Source organism: Patiria miniata, unplaced genomic scaffold (assembly GCF_015706575.1).
Source record: "Patiria miniata isolate m_02_andy unplaced genomic scaffold, ASM1570657v1 HiC_scaffold_2, whole genome shotgun sequence".
Lineage (NCBI taxonomy): Eukaryota > Metazoa > Echinodermata > Asteroidea > Valvatida > Asterinidae > Patiria > Patiria miniata.
This window is the reverse complement of record NW_024037058.1, coordinates 10,346,894-10,363,473: the sequence shown is the minus strand read 5'-3', so window position 1 is coordinate 10,363,473 and position 16,580 is coordinate 10,346,894. Positions and strand designations below refer to the sequence as shown.

Below are 16,580 nucleotides of genomic sequence, written 5' to 3'. Positions count from 1 at the left end.
AGTATTAAACGCAACAAAGGTCTATGTCATAGATCAATGAATATTTAATAATTGACTATAATCAAAATTAAGCTTCGTTCGATCAATATGACTACCATTATTAATGGCGCAATTTCCAATTGACGTAATACATGTATAAGAAACGCCATATACCATGTACATCTTTCAAATAACGAATTCTAAGGAAGCCGAATGGCCTAGTGGTTAGGTTCGTTGTCTACGAACCCCCAAAAAGTGGGTCCAAAAACTTACGGATGCTCTGTGGTGCGATCTGAGGCAGTTTCTGACCACTTATGCATTTTTTTGGAGAAAACTAGACGGCAGTGTACGCAGTACCTGCCTTTATTGCGTCATTTAAGAAAAGGAGCAAAAAATGGGTTCGGATTTTTTGGGGGCATGGCTCCCGTTTGCCCCCCCCCCCAACCTGCCCTTGTCCGCATTACACAAAATTAGCAATTATTCACACACGGCTAGACAGTACTTAATTTTTAAATTATCATGCGAATTTATTCAAATAAATAGTAATCAGACTAAACAATGCCCACTTGAAATTTAAACTATTCTACCTTTCGCGACGGTGCATACGTACTCAACCTTGCTAAAATTTGGTACGGAACTTTGCAATCTTGCACTATTACGGAAAAAAGGCGAGCTACAGCCGACGAATCCATTCCGGGCACGTGATCACTGTACACAAACCAGGCCCCCTTCAATGGCGAAAGCATTGTGCAAAGCTACTGCCCCGTGACGTAGCTGCCCCGTGACGAAGGGGGCCTTCGTGCTCGAAGTGACATCGTGACCGGATTGTTAGTGCAAAGAGACATTTAAATAATATCAATAACTTTTTAAGTAAATACATTTATATCTGTTATTGGGGAAGCAGCTTTCCAATAATCAATCTAAGTTAAAGCGGAAATTTTTGAACTTCAGTCATCATTGCACTTATCGATTATCATTCGGAATGAAACATCAAACATTTCAATATTATGTGCTTACTAGTTTTGCTCAATTCACAGATTTTGTTTTAATTGTATGAAAAATTCTACGCTTAAACCCACTTTTGAGGAAAAGAATATCAACTTAATATGGTAGTACTCACATTAACCTGGTTTAAATATTTCAAGTTTAAGAACTTACTAACCCAATGTTTTATTATAAAATAAATACTAAGTACATAATGATAGCTACGTTTCATTGCTAACAACTACCTCATGAGATCTGAATGAGAAGGGATTTTAGTGGGAAATGTGAAGCTTCTTCCTGATGATGGCTCTGGGCAGCCAAGTGAAGAATTTGAAGACCTTCCCAACCGCTTGGTGCAGCCAGTGCTTCTTGTGGTCCGGTACGTCCCCGCGGTCTGGTACCACGGCAGGCTCGGTCACCTCCGCCGGCTCTGAGCTCGTTTCAACGGCAGTTGTCTCCCCTGCTGCCCGCTCTGATGTTGCTTCAACCGTCGTTTTGGCTTCATCTGTAGCCACTTGGGTAGCAGCCTCGGTGACTGTGGACTGCTCGTTGGTAGTCGTCGCCTCGTGAGTGCTGGCTTCTGGTTGGTTGCTTGTTCCTCCTTCTGTCCGCTCTGATGTTGCCTCAACCGTCACGGTAGTTTTAGCTTCATCTGTAACCACTTCTGTAGCAGCCTCACTGACTGTGGACTGCTCACTTGTAGTCGTCGCCTCATGAGTGCTGGCTTCTGATTGGGTGCCCTCTGACCCAGTGTCACCATCCTCACCTTCCATTGGCCAGAGGTCGTCGATGTCGATGGGCCAGTTGCCTTGCTTGAGGAGCGCGATGGCTTTCAGGATCAGAGCGAGTTTCAGCTCTTTCTTGGAGTTGGTGAAAAATACGGTGTCTTTGCATTCTCCATCGAAGACCTGAGCGAACGAGAGAAAGGTGATAAGGTACAAATTTCACCTTTTTTTTATTAAACAAAAGTTTTATGGAGTTGGATTTGAACCTACTACCGCCGGGCCGGTGCTCCCCTACTGAACTGAAATATTCAGCCTTTCAGTGAGATGCTTTTAACTTAACTTTCATGACTTAAACAAATTAATCAGGAGAACACAAAAATCAATACAAGTCATTGTGATACTTTCTACTGGGGTTGAATTGGTGCAGAATATTAGGGTCCTATTTGACCAGCATTTAAAAAAAATATATAATTTGAATGTACAGTACCTCCAGAACGTCGATGCCAGTCAGAATGAGTGCCAGCTTGAGATCTCCCTTATCAACGGCCAGGCTGAAGTCAGTCTTGCTTTCCTGAATACCAAACACGAAAAATAAATCAATTCTCTTCTACTTAAGAAACTCTCAGCAAAACAGGAAAATATAGGACACGAAACCTGAGCTGCGTCTGCGTCTGGCATGCTAATCTGGACGCTTTGATATTATTGGAACGTAGGCGAGGACGGAGTTCAACAAGCCGTAATATGTTACACCCCAACTACATAGTCCTAGTTGGGACAGTCCCAACTAATGTTGTGCATACACGTGGGGCGCGTGAACTAGACTCTTTGCTATCCCCCCCCCCCCTGCAACTACAGGACGCTGGGATGGGCTGATGAATTCACGCTCTGATTGGATAGATTTTGCGTTACCTGTGACCTGCAAGTCATCACGGTCACGATCCTGCAAGGTTTCAAACGGCCGTTACGACTGATTCATTACTCTTTTATTCCAAATTCATAAATGCTTTTGTTTTCGTTGAAGAGCGTTATAATGTAGGAAATCTGTAAAACTTATCTGTGTTGTAAATTTGCGATTCCTGTCACTTGCACAGGTTCCGTTTAGAATTCACGAATTCATGGTCCGCAATGATAAAGAAATCACATCCGGTATGGAATGTGTGCATTTCTATGGGAAGTTTTCGGATAGCATTTGCGCTTTGTCTAACTGCGGTCTTGAATAGCTGCAGCCCAGATGCTTTATACACAGGTCATAGGTCACTTCCTTCACAAGATTCTGAAAAGCTCATCAGCCCTTCCCAGCGCCCTGTTTACAGGGTGGGGGTACGAGCGAATCTTTGCTATAGGTGCGCCCTCACTTTTGAGAGGCCAGTTTTTGTCATTTGAATTCAGTGACAACGAAAGTACGGTGTACTCATGCAAAGCACCGAGGAACAAAGACCTGCTTTCAAATGTGACGTCAGATGCAAGGAGTATATGGAGACAAATCAAAACAATCAAACCGACACACAAGCAGTTCAATTACACAGAACCTTATACTTTAAAATGAAATTAATTAACCGCACAATCAGTGCCGTATGCAGGATTTTGTTTGGGGCAGGGAAGTCCATAATCTAGCGGAGGCCACGTAAACAAAGCTTTGAAACACCTATCTTTGTTACTTTTAAGTAACAAAAATAGGTCACTAAGCACAAGACGAAAATGTTGATGATATTACTTGATAATTAAACAAAATTGGCGAAGAGAAATGGCGAAATAATACCATTCGGCTTTATCATATCGGATTAGAATACTTACCTCTACAATCAAGAGGCCCTTTAGGATCAGCGTGAGTTCCAAACAACCGACGCTGTGGCCGGCAAATGTGGCGTTCAGTGGCCTATCCTGAAAAACAAGAGCACGTATGTTTTTGTGAAGTAGAAGCGGTGTAGCGGTTCTGAAAGTGTGCGGCACGCACTGCATCCTTCACTTTTACCGGAAATCCTATTAGGCCACAAAAAAAGTCTCCGGTTTCTGGTATGCGTGCGCGTCGCCGTAGCCATGCGCGTCGGCAAAATGAAAAAGTTTTTTTTTCAATGAAAGATGATGTCTCAAAACCGCCAAACTCACTGGTTTGACTGGAATCCTGCTGCTGCACAATTATAACGTGTTTTTAGATGGGGTTATAATCGAGAATAAGCTTTATGTGGCCTCTCTGGTCTCCCATAATATTTGCACTAAGTTTAGTCGGGCACCATTTGCAGTCATCAGCCAACATTTGAAGCCAAAAAAACAGGTTAAAAAAAAAAAAGCCGCGTCGCCGCATCACTTTTTGGGCAAGCTCCATACCAGAAACCGGAGACTTTTTTGGGGGGCCTTAATGGGGTGAGGGGAAATATCATAATTCAGAAAAATAATTAAGAAGGAGCAACAACCCCGCTCCCAATTCCACCACCCTTGTATAACTTTTATTAGACAAGGCATATATTAATTATTAATTCATTTTTAGTATAAAGGTATGATGACACACATGAAATACGGATAGGCCTGATGCCAAAGACTTTGATTGATATTATACATGATGTGAATTTTTTTTTCATATCGACCCAATTATGTGCTTTAATTTGAACTTACTTTAAGTATAATGATAGCCTTGAGAATGAGTCGCAGTTTGAGCTCCTCTGGCATGACGTCATAGCTTGGTAACCACTTTGTGACTGACGTAGGCACCGACTCCCCTTCATAATCCTGTTTTTGCCGAAAAGGATTTGGAATTAATTAATGAATAAAACAATGTTTATTTCACATAATTGTGTAACGCCTTCACTGAAAGATATATAGCAACAAAAGATCTCCTCATGAATTTCAAGAAAATGTAATGCAAGATTTTATTTTATGAAACTGTGCAACTGCTTTTAAAGCCATGCATGCAATCTATACATTGTATTGTTAAAAACGAACCTTGAGTATTTCTAGCGCTTTCAAGATGAGTTCCAGTTTGAGATCGTCCCTCATCTGATCAGGAAACATTCCGTCAACCTCTGCCTCCTCCTTTGCCGTCATCTTTACAAAGAAAAGCGAGTTCATTTGAAATTTCAACTGGAAAATGAAGTTGCGTTATTACAATATTGATTTACATTTTGCATTAGCACCCACGTGTATATCTCTTTTGGGTTTGATGTCGTTCTTAGAAAAGCTTGAAAGTAAGTATTGAAATCATTTTCAAAACAAGATGCAGGCAATGCAACAGCAGTCGTCAAAATTGAATGCGGTGATTCTCAAAAAGGTTTGATATAAATGATTCAGTGTAGGACTATATCCCATTTTTCTTGAAATGGAACATCAGTACATTCCAAAACTGCCAAAAATTACCTCAATATTGGAAAACAGACAGAGTGGATAACAGTATGGACTCAAATTTAAGAAAGATCATTGTTTATCTCTCCTCACCATTTCTGCGAGAGTCATCATGTCAGATCCATCAGCTCTGCTGGTCGCCATCTCGTTTACATCGCCACGGTCCCGTATGACGTAGGCCTGTGCGGACACAATACACACCAACACCGCCACCAACCCTAGGACAAACCGCTGAACAGTCGCCATTCTGTAAATCTGCTCTCCCAAGACTGGATTCCTCCTTGAAATTCTCTGCTAAAAAAAAACTCGTTTGTGCTTAACTTTGTACTTGCGAAGTTTATTTGCTATCAAGTTTGCACCAAGTTGGCTAATGACTGAGCGTGGCCACGGTGTGCTGTATTTTAAAGGCAACTGGCAGGATGTTCAAGGCGCACCCAGCCACTGCCCCTAGGTTTCAAGTTCCTCTGACACTTCCCTTAAAAAAATTGCAAATCACATTAACTTTACATTGGAAATAGCTGGCAACCCACGCCACGCCACTACGCACAGGTTATGGGCAAGTTCATGCACACCGGTATGGCTCAGTACTTCCAAAATACATTATGACATCATATTACGCTATCAATGCATGGAGGAATCCTCCATGTTCAATGAGAATCGAGGGTTGGGCTGTGAAACTTGTGACAATGGATATTTGTGACAAACGAATTAAAACAGTATGAGTCTATACCCTTTGAAGGGCGGAGCACATTTATACAGTTAGAGGCAGACAATTTGAATTGATGAGTAATTAAAGCGGTCTTATTTTATCCTTTCCCCCCATTAAAACTTTTAGATCTGAGGAAATTTCCTCGTATAAATGCATGGTCAAAAATTTTCCTTTTTAGGGACGTGAGTTTGAAAATTTGGAGTTTGGGCGAAATTCAAAAAAGTAAAAAATCGAATTCTTAGCCGGTGAACTGGGAGTAAGTATGGCGGCACAAAAACAAATTTGTTACATTTGGACTGCGGCCTCTGCGTTACTTTTTAAGTTTTGCTCGCTTGAAACTTGCTTGTAGAAAGGTTGTCTCCGAATAACTGCAAGAAAACAAGTAGGCCCCTATCTGCAAAAGTTTCACAGTCCAGGTACATGAACCTACTTTAGACCTGCCTTTCAATAACTAGGCAGTAATATTTTGTATTGTTTTGGTTTGACTTATTCCTCTCTGTGAGTTTGGTTTGTTCAGATGGACGTAAATCTTTATGAGCATAAATGAATACAATATTCCAGCGTTATACCATGGGCGTCGCCAGGATGGGGCAAGCCCCCCCCCCCCCCCCCGAAAAGGAAAAAAGGGTAAAGGAGAAGAAGGGAAAACGAAGTGGACTATACGAGGTGCGAAGTCTTATTGCTGTTATATTGACGAACAACAACAACCTGGGCGTCCGCCCACCAACCCTCGCAAAAAAATTTTATAAATTAAAAATATATGCTAGAGAAAGTACAAGGATTTTTTGAAATAATGTGCTTTACCCCCCTCTAGAAAAATCCTTGCCACGCTCATCAGCGTTACTTTACTTCTCAAGAGTGCCCTAATTTTAAAGTGGTGCATGCTACCTCCCCCCCCCCCCACCCTTCAATATTTCTGTAAAAAGTTAATCCAAAAAGAAAAGGGGGAACAGTCTCGCCTACTCGGCTACCAAATTAGGATAACCACGCGTGACATACATATTTCTTAGTGTCTTTCCCAAAGTATTGACTTCCCTAAACCTCCAGCCCCTCACTTGCAACTTCAGACACGGGAAATACGCGCAGCGTCACCCTCTAGTCCCACCCACAGACCAACCCAGGCCGTTAGTTGGTTCGTCATGTTACGACTCGGCTAAATATGGACTTGCACTCATTCTGTCAACTTCCTTTGTCTTCACGGGTGGAAAAAGGTTTGTGTGGTAATAATGATTTATCACGATACAACAACGGGAAGTTGCACTGAATAGATATTCCCGGGGAATTGAATTCACAGGAGTGAATGTCAGCGTTGACAAGGGCATAAATGGGGGGGGGGGGGGGGGGGGGTCACTCCCGACACAGTTTAATCGGAGGATGGATCATAAATCAATATTATGATTTTAAAGGATGTATCATCTTCATCCTCCCATCCCTGATTGTTGTGCTAAAATATAATGACCAGCTTCACGCTGTTCTGTAAACATGACAACACAAAGAAGTGAATTTGTAGGCTATAAGTGGCGAACAAAATGAATAAACAGAAGGCCATGAAAGCAGCCAGAGGGCGGATGTAGCTTTCAGGAAGGGGGGGGGGTGATATGAAGGTGGGGAGGGGGGATGAGTTAAGGCCATTGAGTTCAGGCCATTGTCGACCATTCCCCTCCCCCTTCTCAAATTTCCAACTTCTTGATAGGAGCCTAGAGGATAGTTCCCCTAATCAGCCCCATCAGCCATCGACGACAAAAATTAACCTACGCCGTTGGCTGGGTGCGGGGAATCCCCAAAAGCTTGGGTCCTGATTTCATGAGCCTGCATGCCAAGCGCACAAATTTTGCTTTAGTGAAGTTCTGCATGTAGCACTTTCAAAATCTAGGATATGAAAGCCCAATTCATCAACTTTCTTTTAGTACAAGAATCACTCTTTTCAGGTACTTTTCAAGTTGAAAGAACGCACACCTTTCTTGTGATCCGTGGACAGAACTTTAAAACGGTGGTTGTGTTTACAATTCCGTAACTTGAAAAGTACTTGAAATTTGAATGATTCTTGTACTAAAAGAAATCTTATGAATTGGGCGTTCATCTCCTAGATTTTGAAAGTGCTACATGCAGAACTTCACTGAAACAATAGTCCCGACATTTGTTTGTTTTTTTTTTGTGGTTTTTTTTACTCACCCTGTATAATACAAATGTAATTACAAAAGTAATTACAAAAAATACTTAACGGAGGTTGAAACTTGTGACAAAATAAGTAAGGGCTTATTTCTTTGTGACGGTGTCATAATAAAAATCGGACTCCTAGTGGACTCATTCATCCTATTATTGGTTAAACACTCTCACCTGAACGGTCACTCTCCTAATTATCTTCACTTATAGGCATGCGCAATACTACCAGCGAGTCTGTATTTCATAGACCTAAATTCACGCTACAAATGCATACGTTACAAAATGGTGTTTAAATTTTGTCAATCCATCCGACTTCCTGCAGCCTTCACATCTTTAGTGTTCCCTTTTTGTTTCTATATTGACCCCAACCCCTCAAAATGACAAAGTATACTCATTAAAACAACATGAAGTTCTTTCCATGACTATATATATCAAAAACACTAGCCTTCCGCTCAAATTACTCGACTAGAAAGTTGGACCTTCCCTTTACCCATACGTCAAACGCAGGCACGCTGGAAGGAAGGTCGCGTGATTTGCAGTTTTGCAGGGAAACACTAAGCTATGGGATAGTGGCTGGGTGCGCTACTGACATCCTGCTGAAAAGCTTTATATTCAGTGCACTCGGACCAAACTCCATCATTCCAGCTGAACGAAAGACTAAACTACAACAACTTTGCAACAGCAAGTATTGTGCGATAATTCTTCAATCAAGCTTCATAAATCTGTACAGTCTCCAAGAACTAAAGCCCAACTTATTTTCAGCATGGCGACTATTAGGCGAATTGTGCTCGGGTTGGTGGCGGTGTTGATGTGTGTGGTCTCCTCTCAGGCCTACGTCATCCAGAGTCGTGGTGATATTGATGAGATGACGACTGGAGACGAGGCTACCGACAATGAGATGCAGATGCCAGACATGGTAAGAAAAACACTAATGATATAAATGCTTCCAGTTTTATTGTTAATCTAACTTAAAAAAAAAATAGATAAATCTGGATGCGTCAATAGCCCAATCCCTTTCAAAACGATGTGTTACATTTTCACATCCTTCACTGTTTAACGTTGAAATAAAACATTCAGTAGTCTAAGAGCACATTGGGCCTGTATTAATTTGAAGGTCTGTTTTATAAACATGCCCTTTGGATTTTTGATGTACAATCACATGAAGAACCTCTCGTCATCCAATGTTTTCTAGTAATATAAATGATCCATTGGTTTTTCTATTTACAACTACGTGTATTGTGTAAAAATAATCGTAATATTTCGTAGGCTGTTAGAATTTAAAAGCAACTACACCATATAGAATCTGTGTCCGTGCATACATAACATCGGACCAAGAAAGAATATTCCATATACAGACATATCAATCTGGTATCGCAGCAACATAGGAATAATTGTTTTAATTTCATCAACAGATGACGGCGGAGGAGGAGGCAGAGGTCGACGAAATGTTTCCCGATCAGACGAGAGACGACCTCAAATTGGAACTCATCTTGAAAGCACTTCAAATTCTCAAGGTAAAGACCTACTAAAACTTTGTCTGAGCAAGTCGCGCATTTATGACGCGTCTTGTCAAAACCAGGCAGTTCTTGGCAAAACGTGAAGTAGAAATTATGACCAAAGAAATTCGAGAAAATAGGAACTAGGAAGTTGAGATTTTTGTTGTTGTTTTCAAGTCTGTTATCCTTATCAGGTCTTAGATATACTGTATAAGTTTCAGACTGTACTTTTGCCTCTAAAGGTGATTTATTGAATGATTTTTGGAGGTCATCTTCAACACACATTCTCTCTGTTATTACCTCTGTATGACATTATAAACTTCAAATAGGCACTGAACTGTAGAGCGAAGTCCGTTTTCAAAAACTAAGCTGTCATTATAGAGGAGAAGATCGATCTCAAAAGACCAGCTTTCGCCAGAACACAGGAGCGTAGCACGGTAATTTTTTTTTTTTTTTTTTGGGGGGGGGGATTTTTTGAAAAGGGCACTTGCACATCCGTTGTGAAAGACAGGATTTTTTCTCTGGACACATTATACACACAAAGGGCCAATATATGGTGCTTTTCAGGGCGATACATGTGCGCAATTCTGACAAATGCACCCAAAACGGCAGATGCCACAAAAAAGGGCACCACTTCTTTTTTGAACAGGGCACCTGTTCATAAAGAAAGGGCACTTCATAAAAAAAGGGCACTCTTTACAAATTATTGGGGGGGGGGGGGGTTAAGCCCGTTGAAAAAAAAGGGCATTTGAATGGAAAAGGGCAGTCTTTACAAAATATTGGGGGGGGGGGGAAATACCCTTACCCCCCCCCCCCCCCCCCCGGCTATGCCTATGGAACACGTCACATGTTTGCCTTCTTTCTTTTTTTACTCAGTTTTCTTATTTCGAGACGGAGCTGTGTTATACAATACAGATGAAAGTGTAGATCGTGGATTTTCATCACATTTTCCCCAACATTTTCTTCATGATATTAGTAGGCCCATAGGTGCTACAATCCATGCTTCTATAATATTGGTCTCAGCAAAGCTTAGGCGAACTATTGCATTGATAATATTAACATGAAATCTTTTTGGATGTTGTTGCAGTCATACGAAGGCCACTCCGTTTCGCTGTCTGGCTGGTTCCCGTCCTATGACGTCATGCCCAATGAACTCAAGCTCCGACTCATCCTGAAGGCGATCATAATACTCAAGGTATCTATACTCCTTCAACACTGTACTCTCGTGCATCGGCCATTTTGTCTGGTTCCCTTAGTAAGAAACAATGAAACTTAAAGGATATCTACTTCGAGGAAGGAGGTACCATTTTCTTTCTTTCGAGGACTTTTTTTCTAGCACGAATTGAATGTTTGGTGTTGCATTACAACATTCTGTGTACTTCATGCGAATGAACGATACCTGTGTGTTGTATTTTAACGGATGCATTTTGAAACGATTGGCTGAAAGAAACAAAATTGTAATCGTTTTGGAATTGTTATTTGACCTAACGGAAGATCCAAAAATGTTCTGAATATCAAAGAAATCGTGTGATTTCGTTTTCTGAACAAATTTGCTTTAGTAACAATTCTCAGTTTCTATATCTGTAAAATGGTGAACGTGTAATTCCGATGTTTTACAGAACACCGCTTTAAGGTTAATACACTTGTCTATGTAACCGAGTTTCAAAAACGTACTGCATTAAACTAGTCCAAACATTTCAAAGGTAGTTATATTGTTGTTGTCTTTATTTTTTGTTCAACAGAACAGGCCGATAGATGCCGTGTTTGCCGGGCACATCGTTGCCAAACTGAAACTGACGCTCATCTTGAAGGCAATTCGAATTATCGAGGTTAGTGTTGCGGGATGAGATCGTGCAATAACATAATAAGGCCAGAACGCATGACGTTAAAACTGTTCTTCTGCAGAACCCCTTGTTTTTAGGGGGGGGGGGGGCGGGGAGGTTAGTTATCTCCTCAACTAAACCCACTTAAGAACTATAAGGAAGTACAGGGTGAAGTGATAAATTGAATGCCTAAATGCTAACATATATTCGTACCAAAGGCTGATCTAGCGGGGCCATTGGGGTCATAGTGCCTCCCTCCCCCCCCCCCCCCAAAAAAAAAACAGTCTCCATTTTTTTTTTGGGGGGGGGGGGAGTCACAAATCAAGAAGTGGAGTGAAGTTAATAAGTTTGATTCAAGTGCATTTCATGATATCGAATCAAGGGAGTATGTCGGGAGAAACCCTGAATTGTCCATGAAAAGTGACAATTTTAATGTTATAGTTTTTTTGCGTAAATCTCTTGAAATTCACGTCGATTACAACAGAGAATAGCCTATATGCATGGAATGACGCCCTTAATCGTGAAGCTACTCCAAAATGTTTCTTCTATTGGCGTGTAATTTCTTCTATCAGCTTATCAATTAAAGAAACTTTAAACATTACCTTCAATCTATCAGAGTTTAAAGTGTGTTTTATAGAGGGGAATAAAGTGATTTACCGCAAATCTAACTAGGCTTACCACCGCACCGTAACTCTACAAGATTTTACCGATAGGGGCCTAAGTGTGGTCTATAAGCAAGTCAAACTGATCTGAGCAATTTTCCCATTTACTTTACCTTAAACCAGGAAAACCATGGTGATGATTTCGGCCTGACTATTGATACTCAAGATCTCAAGCTGGCTCTCATCCTGAAGGCGATTGACGTACTTGAGGTAAAGTCCTAGACAACCCTACAACACAACCAACTCCCCCCCCCCCAAAAAAAGAGATCCACAGACGATTCGGGAAAAAACCCTGCAAATGTAGACAAAAATGATAACACTTCAAAAACTGAACTTTTGAGTTTTGCCCTTTCCCGTGTGACAAGGCTCGAAAAGGGGTCTTTCAACACCAACGCTTATGTCTTTAAAGCGCAACAACGAAAAGTGTACAGTGTACATTATTGAAACGTAGGCCTGTATCTCCCTGACGTAACATTTTCCATTTCAAAACGAGTCCTGATCCTTCGAAACAAAAACAAAAGATAAAAGAAAAAGAAGAAAGCTTAAACTTTTGAAAACTAGAATATTTCACCGCGTATATTAACTTTCTATTTTCTAAATGATTTTTATGATCTTTCATGCGCAGGCTTGCGGTGGTGACTTTGAGGACAACGTGTTTTTCACCAAGTCCAAGAAAGAGCTCAAACTCGCTCTGATTCTCAAAGCCATCGCGCTCCTCAAGCAAGGCAACTGGCCCATCGACATCGACGATCTCTGGTCAATGGAAGGCGAGGATGGTGACATGGTGTCAGAGGCCACCACGCAGGCGCAAACCACCGAGGAGGCGACAACACCTCGCCTGGTTACGATGCTTGAAGGACCCATCCACAAACCCTGGCTGAAGAAAGGCATCAGCAAAGTCTTCAAGTGGTTCAAGTTTATTCCCAAGGTCATCCACAAGAAGAAGCATCTTATCTTCCACTAAACTCTCGCCAATGTAGCATCTTATCTTCCACTAAACTCTCGCCAATGTAGCCTAATCGAGTTAGTTAAAGCCTAATCGAGTTAGTTTAAGACGAGCATACATTATACCGTTTACACAAAACCAAACGAGGCTTAAAGATGTACCGTCCGTGTTCTTAAACAACTTATTTTTTCTCCTGACAAATTTTGACTGTATTTAAAAGAAACACACACAAAAAACCCGCTTTTTTATTGAAATGGCATTTACGTTTGATCGCTTTTGTTCACATACCGGTACAGATCTGCCCTGTGAGTAGACTAGTTACCGATCCCACCGATTCTAAGGGTCGGAAACAAGACTAGTCTATACTCTTAAAGAAGTGACTTATTGTCGGACGGCAAATAATCAGAAAACCCATAACTAAACGTGGGCCGATTGTTTTTCGGTGGATGTCTCATTCACAAGTGAATAACCTTTGCATTGCTAGAACATTCTAAAACCAAATTTCTTCCTCGGCGTGAACTTACTCGAAAATAGCACGTATACAGTCATCTTTAAAGCACTGTAGTTAAAACTAAATGTTCACCTATCTTTTGTTTTCAATTTTTAGTTCATGTTTCATTGATTATATCAACAGAATATTTAATAATGTAACGCCCTTTTGTGAAATTCAGCACTTGTTTTAGTACCAAAAGTTCCCAAAGGTCACATAGTCACGTGATTATACAGCGATATGCATACACGTTGTTTGTAAGATAAACCTGGATCTATTTTAATGTTGCAAAATTCGAATGAGGTCAGTATTTTTTTCACATAAAACATTAAATTATGATTCCAAATAGTGAAAGGTTTAGAAAGTTGAGCTGTATTTAATAGGCATTATAGTGAAATTTTAGTGAAATAAAATATATTAGATAAACCACTTTTAAAACTGTATATGTGCCTGTGGTAAAATGTTGTATTTCCCAAGATATTATCCAGTAAAAGCTTGTCTGCGTCGACTTTCTGCCAAAATGACCTGGATGTGCCAAAAGTCTTGGCGAGACTGCTTTATACAACACTATACTTTTCATCATCTTGCTCGCAGTTTGCCGCTTCGCCGCGACAAAGATTACTACATCTCCAAACTGGACACAACCATTAAAGTTGCCCACATCCCATATAGCGCAAGGTCTTGCAAAGATGTTGTGCCCAAGAGTTTAAAAGGCGTTATCCAGATCAGACAAACGCACCAGTTTACAGTTTTGCGTATTATGTAATGTTTTGGAAGTAGTTGACCCCAAAATAAATATCACGTACGCTTGATCACCATTGCATCCTTCCAACTTGCAGATTGAGCTCGGCGTAGATTTGCGGCGCTGGCCTAAGAAAAACAAGCCAGACACACCGTCCATACCTATCAGCTCTCCCCGAATTATTTCTAATACTGAATTGGTTTTTTTTTTTTTTTTTTCCCAATACAATTCCATCAATTAATAAAAAAAAAGCTCTTGTTCTACTAAAGTATTTGATCTTCAACAGACTGCAGCTCGTCAATATTTTGACCCTTATCCGGGTTAGATTTGGCTTAAATTGACACTTCTCTGGGTCAAAAAGACAATGTTCGTGTCAAAATGGACAATTTTCCGGGTCAGATGTCCTCGGAAAATGCCTCTGAAAAGTGTCATTTGACCCGGGTCAAAATGTTGTCATTTTTCAGTTGTCAAGCTTCCTAACCGTGCATAGGGTGGATACAATAACAGGACGCTATTTAGTTCGGGGTACAACATTTGATTTACCCAAACCAAACCGCGCCCTCCCAATATGTCCGCCTTACTCAACCCATTATTGATGCAAAAACATGTAGTTCACGGACAAGTATATAGGCCTGTCTTCTCCCCTCGTCTTTGGCTCTGGCACGAGTGAACTATAAGACAAAATTGCCAGAAGTTTGTTATGATAGGCAGCACAAACAGAAAAACCGCACTGAATGATGGGAGGGTAATTGGCTGTAGATGAAACAATTTACGGGAACTTGTCGACGCGTCAGGCCCTTTCACCAGCCGAGAAAGTAGGCCGTGGGTCGAGTCATTAGGCAGGAGGGTTGACACCCGTGTTTGTGGATCTTTGGAACTATTGAGTTACTCAGTGTGTTTTGCGGTACCTTCACTGCCATGCTGAAATGCGCACACAAAAAGAACGTGTCGGGCAAATGGGATAGGATTTTGCCCAGTGTTGGGCAACGCACTATCACTGCCTATACTATTGAGCAAATTCTTTCCGAAGTCAATTTTTTTTACGAGAATTAACCTACAAATTTGGGTCATTTATTATCAAGGTTGGGCAATCAAGCATTGACGAACAGTGTTCTCCTTTTTTTATTTACTGCATGATAACGAGGTATACGTGGTGCAGTTCAATACGAAAGCCAAATAAAACATAATAGCATGGCCAATATACAGGGTGGATAAAAAAAAACACGAAACCGAGATATTATTGCTAATTGGAACAGAAGTAGGGCACATGTGAATCAAAGGGAGATGTCATCTGTTACGGTTGAATCTCCTCTTTAAAATGACACCCTGGTCATGTCATTACATTCACGGTTGACTGAGCAGTGACCAATTTTATGAAAGGGTCTGTTTAGAGACTTGCACCACTTTTCATGATGGAATCTCTTTTTGACACAACAAAACCCACAATTGAAAAGTGGCGCAATTCTATAAATATACCTTTCATAAAATTGATCGCTGCTCAGCCAACCGTGAATGTAAGGACATGATCAGGGTGTCATTTTAAAGAGGAGATTCAACCCTAACAGAGGATATCTCCCTTTGATTCACATGTGCCCTACTTCTGGTCCAATTAGCAATAATATCTCGGTTTCGTCTGTTTTTTATCCACCGTGTACAACCCTCCGTTTGATGCCTCGGTAGGTAGAAAGCTTACATACATTTCATAATTTTACGGGACTTTTTCAGTCTCCAGTAAGGGGCGTTCGCGGATGCGTCCCTCTAGTGAGTTAATTTGAAAGTTAAAGGTATATAGGATCATTTGTTTTGTGTTCATTTTTTTCGTTTGAAGCTACAAAATTAAATTGCTCAAAATCTTGAAAGGTCCATGCGAAACAATTTTTCTTAGGAACACATTTTGTGCAAGTTTCTTGTATGAGAACTAATTTTAAAAAGTTAAAACATCACTTTTTTGGTTAATTTTATTGAAAAGTGCACTTCTTTAAGCACTTTTGTTCATTAAATTCCATGCTTTTCGGGACAACTGAGGGCGCTGTTGCTGTGATGTCATTTCAGGAAGACTCTGTTCAGTTTAGGGGTTTTCACTGAGCAAATTGTGAACCCAAAATTTGCTCAATGAAAACATTTGTGAGAAAAGTTTGCTCATTGGCTTATTGTCATGTTCTGAAATAGATGTAATACAAAAAGTAGTTTGAAAAAAATGTCTCATATACTGCGTGCATACCAGAGTAACGAAATTGGGTTAATACCAGCCGTTTTTTAAGCGGTTGCCGTCATTTTTGTCAGCATTGCCCACCATCTGTCTAGCCGACGGGCTGTCGACAGACCCGACGCCAGGCTTGTGTTTTCCCCCTCCGCGGTCGGCACGGGCGAAATCTCCGGCCCAAAGCACCCGATCCGCACCCGCTGACAGAGTCGCACACGCAAATGCCTCACCGCGCGGCAGTCTACAACGCGCGATGGGACTGAGAGAAACTGGCTGGGAAAAGTTCCTTATCACTATTGTATTTTCGTAGATGAAGTCTTGACGT

The 16,580-nt window shown here is 41.0% G+C and overlaps 2 protein-coding genes across 2 annotated transcripts; one reads left to right on the top strand and one right to left on the bottom strand.

The window, feature by feature from the left end:
- Window positions 1-984: 984 nt before the first annotated feature.
- Window positions 985-5,267, bottom strand: LOC119726341. Its single transcript, XM_038197997.1, has 6 exons — window positions 5,115-5,267; window positions 4,626-4,727; window positions 4,299-4,412; window positions 3,483-3,569; window positions 2,176-2,259; window positions 985-1,871 (listed from the first exon to the last, which is right to left on the bottom strand). Exons 1-6 carry the CDS (start codon window positions 5,265-5,267, stop codon window positions 1,236-1,238), a joined length of 1,176 nt encoding a protein of 391 aa, XP_038053925.1. The 3' UTR covers window positions 985-1,235.
- A 3,197-nt stretch (window positions 5,268-8,464) lies between these two features.
- LOC119726473 lies at window positions 8,465-13,690 on the top strand. Its single transcript, XM_038198177.1, has 6 exons — window positions 8,465-8,809; window positions 9,306-9,407; window positions 10,477-10,584; window positions 11,132-11,218; window positions 11,998-12,084; window positions 12,500-13,690. The coding sequence occupies exons 1-6, from the start codon at window positions 8,657-8,659 to the stop codon at window positions 12,836-12,838; spliced, it is 876 nt and encodes a 291-aa protein (XP_038054105.1). The 5' UTR covers window positions 8,465-8,656; the 3' UTR covers window positions 12,839-13,690.
- Window positions 13,691-16,580: the final 2,890 nt, after the last annotated feature.